Source organism: Echeneis naucrates, chromosome 3, assembly GCF_900963305.1.
Source record: "Echeneis naucrates chromosome 3, fEcheNa1.1, whole genome shotgun sequence".
NCBI lineage: Eukaryota > Metazoa > Chordata > Actinopteri > Carangiformes > Echeneidae > Echeneis > Echeneis naucrates.
In genome coordinates this window covers 13,343,697-13,359,443 of record NC_042513.1, presented here as the reverse complement: position 1 = coordinate 13,359,443, position 15,747 = coordinate 13,343,697, and the positions used below count along the sequence as shown (strand labels likewise).

Genomic DNA, 15,747 nt, shown 5'->3' with positions numbered 1-15,747 from the left:
GCTGACAAGTATCAGCAGCTCCGTCTCCTGCAGCATGATGGAGACGAGCTGTCAGGTCGGTGCCCCGCACAACCACAGAGTGATATATTCATTTAATTTCACAGCGATGACATGCTGTACAGAGGCAGCCAAAATAGCCAGTTGTACCCGCACAGACTCTGCTCCACTGTCTCTGCCTTTCATACAAATGTGTAGGGAAGTTAGCACACACTGCTCAGTGTGTGCAAATGCAATTGAATGCTGTAGAAAAGCATGTTCCTGTAATGCGTTTTAATTTACTGTGTGATAATTGTTTTTGTATTCGCATTTTCTGCTGTGTGTGGGGGAGGGCTCAGGAGCCATCATTAGCACTGTGGAAAGGTTTAAACTCCTTTATCAAAACCCTGCAACAGTGCCTGGACTAATCAAAACCAGCCTCTTCCCGTTTCTTTTTTTTTTTTCTCCTGAATCACTGATGTTGCTGATTTTATTAAGTGTACTGCTACTGTACAATTAGATGATTGCACAATGGCATTAACGAATGAACATGTGTTGTTAATGTGTTGATAAAGTGCAATATGAAAGAGAGGTCGCCATCTCTCCTTCTTCTCCTCCTATTACGCACAATATGCTACAAAGTATTTTTAATAGACTGGTTGTTGCAAAAGCTTTTTAAATGAGCCCCATGTCAGAGCATGTTCCTCTGCTGCTCAGAATTTACCAACATTGGCTGCAGGTCCAGCTGTCTGATGTCCATTTGAGGCTGATGGGATTTTGCTGAGGGGGAAAACACATCTACAGACATTTTTTCAACATGTTTCCTGCAGTTTTGGTTCAATGAGTAATTAAAATCTGCAGTGAAGTGTGACTTGAAACGTCCCATGCTACAGGAATGCGGTCACACTGGAAAGGTGTGTGTGTATGTATGAGCTGATTGGCCCCAACTGACGTTGTACTGCAACATATGCTATGTGGTGAAAAGGTTTGGTGTAACCATGGCAATGATGCAGAAGAGCAACACCATACAGGCACCAAGGTACTGTAATTGCTGAGATCTGGGAAGATGGCCAGATTATTAAGACAAATTCTGGCGCATCAGATAAAGGTCAATCATTTAAAGTACAAACGAAGTTCTTTTTAGCTGATCTTAGTGTGGATGGAGGAGAAAACCAAATAAGCCAAACTTCATGTTATACATCACATTATCCATCACAGTTTACAGGCTGACCTTTCCATTTATCCTCGACCTCCTTTCTGTGCTTTCTGTAGCTGTGCACACCATGTCTCAGTCACAACATCAGATCGCAAACCTGATATTTTGTGCCTTATTTTGAAATAGCCGTCACTTCAATCATTGGTAAATCGAATGACTTTTGGACCCTGTTGTTTCTCAAAAGCAGAAGATGCTCTGTGGTGCTCATATGAGCATATCATGTCTTCGGGCTGCAGATAGGTGCATTATCACTGTTGGCTCTGGCTCAACAACACTACTATTGCTTCTTGAGCTGAGTGCAGCTTTTGATGCTGTTGAACACAACATACTGTTAAATCGCCTAAATAAGATAATTGGTATCAGGGGACAGCTGTGTCATGGTTTCACTTATACCTATCAAACAGAACCCAACATGTCAGTTCTAAGAATATAAGTTTGGTGTGCCCCTGGGATCCGTCCATGGCCCTATGCTTTTTTCAATTTACATGCTTCCACTGGGTGAGACAGTTTTTGTGGATACGGTATTGATTTCCACTGATATGCTGACGATACACAGCTGTATGTACCCATAGAACCAAATCAGATCTCTCAAATCACAAATCCAGAAAAATGCCTGTTAGAAATAAAAAAAAAAACCAGATGAACCATAAATGTCCTACTGCTGAATGCGGATAAAACAGAGCTGTTAGTTGTAGGACCAGCAAATCATAGTCGCCAGTGCAAAAACCCGAGCATGCACACTAATGGCTGTACTATTTCAGGAAGTCCAACCCTCAAAAAGCTAAGAATAATTTTTGATCGCCATCTCACTTTTCACTCACATACTGAGGTCATCACCAATTCAGCATTTTTTCATTTCAGGAATATTGCCAAGGTCCCTCCCATTTTATCACGATATGATGCTGAAAATCTAATCCATTCTTTCATATCCTCCAGACTGGATGACTGTAATGTCCTCCTCTCTGGTCTACCTAAATCTGACACTAGAGGTCACCAGCTTGTTCAGAATGCTGCGGCTCGAGTACTACCTAAAACAAAGACATTTTCACATATAACATCCATTGTGGCCTCTCTCCACTGGCTACTCATTTTAACTTTTAAAGTCCAGCGTGGACTTGCTCCACCCTGTGTTACCGAGCTAATCACACCATAACAACCAGCACGCTCCCTTCGCTCTCTGGATGCTCCTCTCTTGGTCATTCTTCTTATGAAAAAGACATTAGTTGGCTGTAGAGCATTTGCCTGCCGTGCCCCTTTTCTTTGGAATGGCCTCCCATCACATGTTAAAGAAGCTTGTTTGGTGGACCTTTTTAAATGAGGACTTAAGACCTACCCTTATTCCTTTCATCACAGCCTACCCTAGCTCATCTTTCTTTCTTTTAATATCCATTGATATTAAAACATTGATGTTTTTACAGTTTCTGTTTGTTTGTTGTTCATGTGTCTCATACAAGCCTGTAGTGGCCTGAGTGTTTATGATCCAATATGCTCTTAACTCTTTTATTTTGATGTTTTAATTATGGTTGTTTAAGGTAGTGGTCTTATTGTATCTTTTACTCTCTGTATGTTTGTCCCATGCCCTATTTTAATTGTAAAGTGTTTTGAGACCATCCTATATGGTGATTCTACACGTTAAAGTTTGATTGATTGATTCATCATTTTTAATTTATACCTAAATATTATGTGCTTGTTTTCTATCCTGCACCATGATATGGTCGAGGATTTTTATTCTTTTTTCTCAGATTCATTCTTTTTCCAAACAGAAAGATGGATATATCTGCTGCCCCACAGCCCTGATTGATATTGAGTGGGTCTTTTCTCCCATTTCATAAATATGCATAAGAGCTCTTGAGCTTTGGTATTGAATTGGCTTGATCCCTGCATACGTGTGTGTGTGTGTGTGTGTGTGTGTGTATATATATATATATATATATATATATATATATGTGTGTATGTTTTTGTGCTTGAATATGTTAGAATAGATGAAGGCCTTGCCAGGTTTGATGTGCATTTACAGTATGCATTAAAAATACATTTGTCTCATTCACTATGTTTTGCATATGTGCTGAAGGTCCAATGGTTTCATTGTTGGGGGCATTTGTGGCTGCAGGGAAGCTGAAATGTCATGACTGTTTGCCTGCTGCTCTCGTGCTGCAGCTGTCTGTGACTGGTTGGCTCTAACTCCGGCAGGGATGAGAAGGGTGGAGATGTGGGTCAAACATCTGTAGTCATGTCATGAAGTGAGGCTAGTGAGGGAACCAGAGATAGAACATAGAAATACCACTTTTGGGCGCTGCACACATAGCAGTCACCTCAGATGGTGTTTGTTAAAGCATTAACTTCCTTTTCTTCGTGTGTACACTTTTTAAGGCCTAGCTGGGTGATTAAATCACAGTGTGTATTCAGAGGTTAGGATGATGGTGAAGGTCCTTTTTCAATAAATGCAAGATTAGCAAATTACTGAAGGCTGCCAGTGTGACTGGGAGTTTTATTAGAAAACAGCGGCAGAGAAATTGCCTGTGAGATTAAATGACGTTTAATTTTTCCAGTTTAATAACTACCTCTTGCTGTGCAAATACATGCTTTTTGTGTGAAAAAGAGGCAGTAATGAAACCCCAAGATGATGTAATGGTATTTGGTTGAGTTATTCTGTCCAATATTCATGATCCCCAGAGGATAATTCTCCTGATGCTTTGTCCAATCAGTTCAGTTTGCTGCTGGGCCAACTGTCTGGTCGATGAGATGTCTTGAAAACAACTTGCCAAAGTTTGAATAGATTTAGTGAAATACACCGACTTGCTGACCTCCTGCACTCCTCTCTAACTCTTCTACGAGAAATTCTAATTGGCAGAATCACATTTTATTTACTAAACCTGTTCCGCAGAGAGGGAAGCTTTTTTACTTTGGATACTGAAATCAAACTTAGCACCACCCTCAGGTCAAGTTGTTAGTGTAGCAAGTTAGGCTTGGCAAATTGTGTGGATTGTAAATTCAAGGTAGGTAGGCGAATGATAATTTTTACTGTCGTATAAATACATACATATATATATATATATATATACACTGGAAAATACTTTCAGGAGACCAAATTTAATGATGATTCAATTTACATTAGTATAATCATGAGAAAATGAGAAAATTTTCATTCCATTTAATAAATGATTCAGTATGATTGTAAATGATTTAAAACAGATTTTTCAGGCTGTGGGATTTATTTTTTTGATCAACAAATCAGTCAACAAATTTCAGGACTAGATCAGAGATTTAGAAAAAGCCACTTTAATAGCTTTACCATTCAAAAAAGGTCATGAAGGTTATTGAATAGCCTGTTAGGTTCCAGACTTTGCACCCATAATGCTTTAGTCTGAGTGTTTTCTTTGAGTGAAGATGTTTCTTTACTCTGAACTGAGACTGCGTCCAGGAGACATTGTGTGTCTGACCTCTGACCTCCGTTGGCAGTTACTTTGAGCTGGAGAGCAGCGGGGTGAGAGAGGAGATCCGCTACCACTATCGCTTCAAAGGCAGGCCGCGCTCTGAATCCTTCCCCTACCGCCTCGCTGATGGACAGTGGCACAAGATCGCCCTCACCATCAGCGCTTCCCACCTACTGCTGCATGTGGACTGTAACAGGTAACACACAAACACACACACACATGATTCTGTCAGAAGTGGCTGTGTTGATTTATTTCCACCATAGTCCTGAAGCACCACTAATGAGCTCTCTGTGTTTAGCGGGATAAATATTTGTTTGTTACCATCTTCTCATGGATGACAGGCGGTTAACTGACACTGAGGGCCAGTCGACTCACACAGCGTTAGAGAAAGACTGTATCTTTAAATAGCCTTTGAAGATATGTGTTCAGCTCACACTGCTCCAAAATGAAGTAGAAAGTAACAATGATATAATCGCCTCATCGATTGGGTAATGAAGGCACTTTTCTGAAGGAGTACTCAGTCAGAGCTGGTCTATTAACATGCATCTCAGCTCTGACAACCCTTGTCAACCCTCAAGCTCCCTCCTGAGAGCCAGGAAGCCATCACTTGTCCTTTCCTTAATAAAGTTGCCAGGCCGACGGACTGTGAACAACTAAGTGTAAATTTGACTAGAGGTAATGCTCTGTCACCGGTCATGGATGAAAAACTGCACTTGGGAGGAGGCTGTGTGTGTGCGTGTGTGGAGATAGGGTTGCATTATAGTATTGATTTTCCCAGACACCTCTTATTCCCATTAGACTGGTGGTTTGTTGGTTAATTATGACTGAAGTCTGTCAGATGAGACCATCGTGGAACTAGGTGAAATTCCAGCTCTTTGAATCAGACCTGGGCTAATAGAGATTGTTGCAGTGACTGGGTTGGTTCAATGCCATGTGATGGTGGCTGTGAAAGTGCTGAGCTAGACTGATGGATGGGATGTTTGCACGGAATGATTCCACTTTATTTGACCAATACTACATCTTCTTGCTTGTATAACTAACTACTTTTAGTATTTTAGACTTTCCTTATATATTATTTTGGTTTTCCCATGCTAAATAATATCAATTACCATTATCTAATTTCACAATGGAACAACAACAAAGGCATTATTGAACAGCACAAATGAATCAGCCACTCAGACTTTAGCTATAATAGTGCTGTAGCTAAGGAGTCAGTAATGAAAACGTGAAGCATTGTTTGCAGCTGATGGTAGTCTGTCAGCATTCCATATTCACAAATTAACTCTTTAAACTTATGCCCTCTGATAAACTACAGCAGACTATGATCAGGATGCTAAAACACCAACACCTCCTTTATAAATACTTTTATATCACTCTCCCAAACAACAGCAGACTGTCTCTGAATCTCTCCTCACTAATAAAGCCCTGCATTTAACATTTGGAATGATAAAACAAAACAACAAATGACAAAAAAAACAGAAACACTCCCCAACAATTAATTGGTATTAAAGTTTATGTAGCAAAATCTGTAAAATTTCACAAGGAACATGATTAAAGATTAGTGACTGGGGAAAATATATATACATTTTTAAGAGAATAACAATTCACCGCTGTGTCTCTTCTTTTAACTGTTTGGTGTAAAAATCGTGTTGGATTGTGGAACTTACTATGAAACTATTATAATAAGTTCTTCTACTACACTAAACTACTATTATATATTTTTTTTTTTGCAAAGCTGTCCTGGCAGAAAGAGACTCTTTCACCACTGAAGTTCACAAACACATTTGAAATGACATTAAGACTGACATTGACATTAAGCGAAACTTTCACTTCCCAATACAAGCAATTGGATCAGAAATCAATCACTTTTATTGTGTTGTGCTGCTTCATCTCCTTAACTGTGATTACATGTTTTTCCCCTCTACATTTCACCATGACCTGCAGTAGCAGCTGCCACCACCTGCTTGCAAATCAGTTTTCACATTGTCTTCAAAGTAGCAATCACAGCTCTTGGTACCTTTCATCAGGGAAACGGCACATCTGCAGTACTTTACCCTGATGTGACAATGTAAGGAGGACATATTTTTTCTCCAGCTTGAACATCAGCCGATCTGTTTCCATCATCTGTAAATCTGAAGCTGTTAGGTCCAACTGATGTTTTTGATTGGTGATAAAGCAGGTGAAGTGCTTGTCTGATTTGTTTAATTATATAGATCCCTTCATTGTATACAAACATTCTGAGCCTAACAAGAATGTGCAAGAATGCCGGACATTCTCCTTCAGGATTTGTTGGTAGAGAGCAGAGTTCATGGTTCCTTCATTCACAGCAAGTCATCCTGAAGCAGCAGGTCCTGAAGCAGCAAAACAGCCCCAAACCATGACACGACCACCACCACGTTTCACTGTTGGCATCATGTTCTTTTTATCAGATGCTCCTTCCAAAAAGTTCAGCTTTTGTTTCATCAGTCCACATAATATTTTCCCAAGAGCTTTGGGGATCAAAGATGTTTTTTTGGCAAAAGTGAGATGAGCCTTTATTTTCCTTTTTGCCAGCGGTGGCTTTCGTCTTGGAACTCTGCCATGTATGCCATTTTTGCCTAGTCTTTTTCTTATGGTTGAGTCATGAACACTGACCTTTACTGAGGCAAGTGAGGCCTGCAGTTGTTGTTCTGGGTTCCTTTGTGACCTCTTGGATCAGTCGTCACTGTGCTCTTGGGTAATTTTTGTAGGCCGGCCACTCCTGGGAAGGTTCACCACTGTGCTGTGCTTTCTCCATTTGTGGATAATGGCTCTCACTGTGGTTCGCTGGAGTCCCAAAGATTTAGAAATGTTTTTTTTTTAACCGTTTCCTGACTGAGACATGTCAATTAATTTTCTTCTTATCTCCTCCTGAATTTCTTTGGATTGCGGCATGATGTCTTGGGTTCATTATGGCCTACTTCAACTTGTCAGACAGGTTCTATTTAAGTGATCTCTTGATTTGAAAGCTCTGGCAGCAATCAGGCCTGGGTGTGGCTATGAAATATGATTAATCATAGTTACCACATCATTTAACAAGGGGGCAATTACTTTTTCACACAGGATCATGTAGGTTTGGATAGTATTCTCTTAACTAATAAAATCATCACAGAAAAACTGCATTTTATCTTTACTTGGGTTATCTTTGTTTAATATTTAAATTTGTTTGATTTGAAACAGTTGAGTGTGACACATGCAAAAAAGTAAGAAATCAGGAAGGGGGCAAATACTTTTTCACAGCACTATTGTTATTCATGTTTCAGTGGGACTGTGTGCATTTCCTCACAAAAAATGTTGCCTCTAAGAGTTGTGTAGATGATTAATACTGACAAATCCATCACTCAAAAAGTCAGGATTAGAAATATGATTTCTCTTTTAAATATTCTCTCAAACTACTTTGGCAACTGTCAAGTAGGCTTCAATAAAAAAGTGCAAGGGGGAAATGCACATAAAGCCAGAGAAAAAATAAAATAATGTGCCCCCACTAACATGATCATCTTACTCCTCTTATTCCAGGGACAGATTTCTCGAATCAAAGCAAATTGCCTGACCCGATAGCCTTGAAATTCAGAGCAATTTGATTTTTGCAATAAACAGCACTTTATTGATTTCAAGGCTCACTAAATGTTTTTAAGCACCCATAAATGTGAGAGGGTAGTTAATCCTCATGTTGTCAGGTGAACTTTTACCATATAGTTTCTTTGGCCTTCACAGTTCTTGTTTTATTGATGCCTAAACTGTGACATACACAGAAAGCAGTCAGCCCCGTGGGGCTCATTCAAAAGCAAAGAAAACAAGGTCAGTTCTAATGCAAAGACTCAAAGCCGCTGCTGATGGCTCTGAAAACTCCACTTTTCAATATTATCATATTAAAAAAGTAGTTTGACATTTTGGAAAAGATGCTTATTCACTCTTTTTTGCTAAGACTTAGATAAGAAGCTCAGTACCACTCTTACTTCTCCCATGAGTGTCTAAGTGTCCTAGCTTAGCCCAATCATTCAAAACAAGAAGAAGGTGCTAGCCTGTTAATATGCAGCTGGTTCATTTTAGACTTCTTTTTTTGTATGAAACAAATTATTATGATCGATTGGTGAGCAGTGGCTATGTCACTTTTGGACAAAGCCAGACATTTTACAACTGCTCGTTAACATCTAAATAAAAGATTTTGGAGGAAACTGTTTACGATTGAAGGACATCTCCTGATTTTTAGGCTCAGTTTCATTTTGTATCTCTGGCAGCTGCCAACATCTGATAAAATAAGGTGTTTTGAGTGATGCAGAGTGCCAATTTTATCATAATAAATATTAAAGGCACCTGTTCACAGACAAAGGAGTAATACGGACGGTTTGCTTCACACCTTTTGAAAAACAGCATTTTCCTAACACTTAAGTGGTACCTTAGTCACGGGAATCTCATCTTCTGAGGCTTCCAAAAGGCGATCTGGGAATTGATTTACCACCCAGTGCTGTATTTCATTCTGCTTTTGCTACTTTTGCTCCTAGAAATTGTTTTTAAAATAATCCTTTCAGACATACTAATGAAATCAGTCACTAACCAACTGTCTTTACCCGCGTTGCTCAACATCATCTTCATCCTCGTTATTAAATGGATTGAAAGTTCCCTTTATCCCCCATCTATATCTCACACCTTGCACCCGGTGTGAAAATAGATTTGCTCATCAGTGCTCGGTTCTTTACAGATAGCCCTCCATTTTCAATGTCTGATAGCTCTATCAAGTCCACAGTTTTTTTTCTTTAAAGTGTCTTTAATTAATTATTCAATGCATTTATTGGAATAATCCTGACCAGAGACACATTTGCTATTACGGTAGCAGAGCATTTCAAATTTATTGCTGAATGAGCACAAGACACAGAAACATTATCCTCATCCCATCCTATTTGAATAACTTGATCCGTGTGGATATATCCCTGCCACACTTCTGCTTTTGACGCTGTCAGTTACAAGAAGTAAATCCTCTAGCTTTCTGCAGGGCATCAGCTTCAATTTGTACCTGTCATTTTGTTTGACCGCCACAAGAGAGCCGCTGTGTCCAAGTGAAGGACTTTTAACTCGGTTTGGGATTTGGACTTATTCTGAAGGTGGATCAGACACCAGACAGTTCATGGAAATATCCCCTGTCTCCGTTTCCTCCGTCTGTCCCTGTCTGAGATCAATGCAAAGGAAATATCACAACGGTACAAACGTGCAGAGAGAGCACAGAGAAGAAGTGTTTCAAATCACTGAAAATTTTGATTTAAAATTACTCACAACATTTTATTAGTGACCAAAAGACAACAAACTAAATAGTAGAAACATGCAATCTCATGAACAAAGTCTTTCATTTATCAACAGTAGTGGATAGATATATATGTGGAAAACAATGGAAAATATGCATATAGTGTGAGTACTTTAATGTTACCTTTGGAGTAAACATATTTGGACTTGCTAATTAAGTGAATGACCAAACTGTCCTCTTTACCTTGATATCAATAATAATCTGGTCACAGGACATTAATGATGTATTTCAGATGGATAGGAATGTCATTTCTAGGATTGAAGTTCACCAATGGATTCATTTTAACATTACATGAACTTCAGCAGCACATGAGATTTTCTCTTTTGTCATTTGCATTTTCTTTGAGCACTTTTTGAACTTTTTGATCATGCTAGTCTAAAAGATTGAAACTGAATAGAAATAAAGTGGTCAAAGGATTCAACACAAAGAATTTCATTCAAAGCTTTTATTGTTTTTTATTGTTGTGTTTTTTTATGACACATTATTATACTTTGGGAACTGGTGATAGCATTTTGCCTTCATTTTCTGACCAAAAAAGACACTTTAGGAAATCAGAGTGGGACATAAGTTCATTCGTTCATTCATCTTGAACTGTTTTATCCTTTTCTGGGCCACGGGGGGCTGGAGCCAATCCCAGCTCACTCTGGGCAAGGACGGGGTCACCCTGGACAGGTCGCCAGTCTTTTCAGAGATACACCAACAATTATTTTAGATAGTATCTGAATGTCACAGGCAGGCCAACATTTGGCCTGCCTGTGACATGACGGAATACAAGCATCCAGCTTTTAACAACAAAATAAATCCCCTGGCATATATTTGGTATCAAGTACATGATTTTCCACTTTGTGTGTGCTGGCTTCCAGAAATCTGTGGCTTGCTCTTAAGGGAAGCCCCTTGATTTATTGCAGTACAGTCTGCTTGGAAATCTGCATTTGTTAAAGCCCCGTATTCAATTTAAATCATTACTGAGTAAATCAATCAATCAAAAAAAAAATAAAAAATTGTCTTCAGACGAAAGATTAGAGGCATGAGTACTAAAATATATCTATGTTTTGTTGAATTTTCACTCCTGAATGTTGGAAATGAAAGTGAATGCAGCTCTGATTAATTCACATTGGAGGAGGAGTCAATCCGCAGTGTTGAGCCTCTGGTCTCATGGACTGCCACAAACTTGTTCTATGATGGTAATCAAGTCTCCCCTCCTCATTGATTTATGTGGTTTGCCTCAAGGCTTATCAGTTCAGGTTATTCACGGCCATAACATCTCCATTTGCTGTCACCCTAATAAATGGTCCAGATCAGTTTCACACTTGTGCTGAATAAATGTCTGTCTAACTCAGAATAACATCAATTTGGGGACAAAGCTTGCTATTCCTTTCACATCCTTGATCCCTTAACTTTTGTCGAAGGAATGGGGTGAAGGTTTTTTTTTCATGTATGACTTCATTGATCTATCTTGCTGTGACTTGGCAGTGGCTTTGTTCACTCAACGTTAGAATGGTCAAATAAACTTGTCCAGGACAGGCAACGGGTTTAAATATTCTTTTGTTCCAAGTGCTGTGCATAATCAGTTTTAATTACCTCTAAACCTTAACTTTGTTGCCCAGAATTACTTTATTATGGCTCTTAGTAGCGAGAAAAAAATATGGAAACTTTTATTTTTCCTAAAAATGGCATCAACTGCATAATAATGCAAACTTTACCAAAATTGATATCTATATTATCCAAAAACTCTGGGTGGATGTCTTTCATCTCCCAAGTAAATGTGCTGGGAGTTTTGCTGTTGTAAATGCTAGTGTGACCGTGCCAGTCTGGGGTCACATTATGTCAGCTTTGTTTTTCTCAACCTGTCTACAAATAAATTCTGACTAACAGTCAAAATTACTAACATCCATGCCAAACGCCACTCCTCCCTCTGCCTGCACCTTTGTGGGAAAATCTTTATGGCTCACCTGTCCAGATGAAAAATGAAATTTCTGTTTTGCTCCTGCAAATGCTCAGACATTGAGAAATGATCCATATTGAAATAGAGAATATTACTTCATTCAGATGTGAGGAGAGAAAAGAGAGCTGCAGTGTGTTCCCTAATGCAGAGTGAATGACTATCAGTCCTTCTCCTCCTCCACCTATGATTTTCAGATGCATTTTGTTGGAACATATTCAGTTACAGCAAGGCATTTCTCTCCCTGCTGCTGAGCCACTGTGGAGCTTAGACAAGGTCAGATCCTTACACAACTGTTGCATGTAATTGCAATTTTCAAATTTTCCTAATTGAATTAGTGGCAGACACTCAGTACATGTGCACTTGTCACACACTCAGGCTCAGCTCTTTGTTTTGGACCTGAATTGTTAATTACAGTAATGACATTGACTGTGCCTGTTGCTTACAACCACACAGTTGTCCCCTCCTCACGGAAGGTCATTTATTTTGAAGAATAGCTGGCATTTCTCAGGGAGCCTTTTGCTGCTGCTCTCAGCACTGCTCAGCACCACCTGCCTGCTCTTTAGTCTGTCCTGAGATGCATCTTACGTGGCACCTGGTTCAGCCAGCGCCTTGCTGCATGTGTCATCTTCAGATATGTGATATGAAAGCTAACCCTCAAGCAGGGTTGAGTTGATAGTAACTAGTTTATCCTTGTTGGCTCCCTTTTTCAGGACACCCACACATTTGCAGGCAGTGACCGGCAGTAAGAAGTTGTTGTTTCTGTCTGCGTCGTTTACATTTGTTTTTTTATTCTTAAATGTTTTTTATGTTACTCCAGTGAGTGTCTGGTGGATACAGTATGAGTTCTCACCTAAGTTAATCTGTCATGGATCTCTTTTATCTTGCCCTGTTGTGGCTCGTAACGTACTTTCTGCCTGCGAGCGATGTCAGTGGAGCTTTATCTGCCTCGTGGGTTCCCCCAGATTTTTATGATTGTATACATTCACCATCAGGGAAATGCCACCTCTACCCCCCACATCATATATGACACACGGAAACTGCAGACTATATCACTGGAGGCTGCGGATTTCATACTGGGTGATTTTGATCATGTTTCCCTGGAAAGGACCCTGACAAACTTTTCCAAGTAGGTCTCCTGTCCAAGCAGATGTAGCATGACCCTGGATTTGTGTTATGGGCCTATTAAGGATGCTTTTAAATGACTTCCCCACTTGATTTGGTTTGTTCATACTCAGCTCTCTGTAATGACATGCCCACGAAGAGGGTCACCGTATACCCCAACAGCAAGCTATAAGTCAATAAATTGGTTAAGTCTGTTTTTAAGAAGAAGAAAAAACAAAATCATATCAACAGGGACGAGCATCAGATCTATACATTGCCACCAAAGAGCTGAAGGAAGAACAGAACTATAAAGCCTCACTGGAGGTAAAAATGGCTTCTAACCTCCTCGGTTCAGCCTGGTCCAGCATGAAAATAATCACCAGCCTCCAGAACACAAGAGATGGCACTGATGTCACTTTAAATGGTTTTGGCTTTGATACTGCTTTTGCTAATGCTCTTAATTGCTTTTGTGATCATTTTAATTTGTTTGATTTTAGTGATGAAATACAGAAACCAAGCCTCAAAATGTGACAACGAGCACTTCTCTGTAAAATTATCTGCACAAAGGTTGACAAAAGTCAGGGCCCAGATAACATCTGTGGTCGGGTACTTAAAACCTGTGCAAAGGAATTGTGTCCAGTTTTCCATCAAATCTTCAAAAAATCCTTAGAAGCGCAGCATGTTCCCAGGATTTGGAAGGACACAGTCGTCGTACCGGTCACTAAATCCAGCCACCCCGAGAGACTGAATGATTTTGGCCAGTGGCCTTGACTTAAATTATAATGAAAGTCTTTGAAAAACTGGTATGTTTGGAAATTCTGAAAAATACAGAGTGTGCAATTGATCAGATACAGTTCACTACAGGCCTAAAAGAGGATTGGTGGATGCCACACTCACTCTCCTTAACTTTTAACTTTTAACTTTTAAACATCTAGAAGGGAGTGGATGTCATACTCGGCTTTTATTCATTGATTTTATTCTCTGCTTTTAACACAATTCAACCACAAATTTTAACCCAGAGGCTTTTTGAACATTTTAACTTGAGTCTTGTGGGCTAGATTTTAGACTTTTTAACAAACAGGACACAGAGGGTCAAAGTTAATGGGTTTTTATTTGACAAACCTCCTCTACTGGCTCACCACAAGGGCGTGTGCTGTCACTCTTGCTATTCATCCTCTACACTAATATATGTGAGAGCACTTTTAAAGATTGGTTCATTTTAAAGTATGCTGACAAATCTGTGATCGTTAGCCTCCTCCAGGCAAATGAAAATAGTCATGGCCCTGTCATTGACAATTTTGTGAAGTGGTGTGAGGACTCACATTTATAGCTCAATTTATCCAAGACTAAAGACATGGCCATTGATTTTAGGATGAATGCCAATACACCTGAATCCACCATTATTAAGGGACAAACTATTGAACAAGTGCAATCTTAAAAATACCTTGGAAGCTATCCCATTTCCACATTGATAGGACCATGATGATGATTTTTTTTATCGTGCTTTTATTGAGTCGGTTTTTGCTTTCTGTCTTGTGTTATGGTTTGGAAATCTGCTTCTAAAAGAAAGGAACTCACAGAACCAAATCATTAAAATCAAGTCAGCTGTGGGGAACCACAGCTGGGCTTAGAGTGGTACCTGGTAGCTCCATTTCAAAGGACGACTCACTCACTCATCTTCATCTGCTTTATTGTATCCGGGTCGCGTGGCTGCTGGAGCCAATCCCAGCTCACATCGGGCGGGGTACACCCTGGACAGGTCACCAGTCCATCGCAGGGCCAATACACAAAGACAAACAGAGATAAACAACCACTCACGCTCGCATTCACCGCTACAGTGAATTTAACGTCTCCAGTTAACCTATACATGCATGTCTTTGGACGGTGGGAGGAAACCCACACAGACACAGGGAGAACATGCAAACTCCACACAGAAAGGACCCAGGCTGGGAACCAAACTCGCTAACCACTACGCCGCCGTGCTGCCCTCAAAAGATGACTCCCCTCACCAATCTAGTGAGTTCCAGCTCTTGCTGTCCAGACGGAGATTCAAAGTCCCAAAGTCTAGGATCTCACGCTATTGGAACAGCTTTGTTACTGCTGCTGCTCCCATCTTAAACAGCTCTAAGTGCGTTTTTTAAATATTATTTATTCCTATTTATTGAAAACCTGATGTGGTTTTTCAACTTACCGATATATTCTCTGTCCCTGAATATGGCTTTCATATTGGCAAGTGGTCTTTTTACATTTTACTTTGCTTTTAATCCTGATCTGCAAGCCTTGTGAGCACCTACCCATGTTTGTTCTGTGCTATTTTAATTGTCTGCTGTCCTTAATCTATATGTGTATGTTGGGGCGCCCCCTCTGAAACAAATCTATCTACAGGTACTGATAAAGCCACTTTGAACCCTGAACAGCACAGAAATGGACTCCAAACAAGAGTGCCTCCCTCTCTGTATCTACCTAAGCCCCATTTTGCTTTTTCTGCTCGCTAACCCTAACCCCCCCCAGTGGACTCAGGAATTTGTTTTTCACCAGGTCTGAAGCCCCACAGGCACTCAGAGCACAATAATACGTACAGATTGGACAACAGACTGAAAATGTTGCTGCACTTGGGCCTTGAAAGCAGCACAGCTAAAATATACATTGTGTCCTGAGGACAGTGCCAGCAGAAAGGTCACATGAAACCATTTGTCACCTCAGGCTCTTTTAATGAGAAACTTTGTAATCTACTAATTGAATATCTGGTGTATAAAATTGG

At 39.9% G+C, this 15,747-nt stretch overlaps 1 protein-coding gene across 5 annotated transcripts in view; it reads left to right on the top strand.

Annotated features, from left to right (window-relative positions):
- Positions 1-15,747, top strand: part of LOC115040964 (protein kinase C-binding protein NELL1) — a 348,772-nt gene that overhangs the window by 149,094 nt on the left and 183,931 nt on the right. For all 5 annotated transcript variants that reach the window (XM_029498153.1, XM_029498152.1, XM_029498154.1 and 2 more), the window contains one exon: positions 4,652-4,822. In XM_029498153.1, coding sequence (XP_029354013.1) covers positions 4,652-4,822 — 171 coding nt within the window. The remainder of the gene's footprint in view (positions 1-4,651; positions 4,823-15,747) is intronic.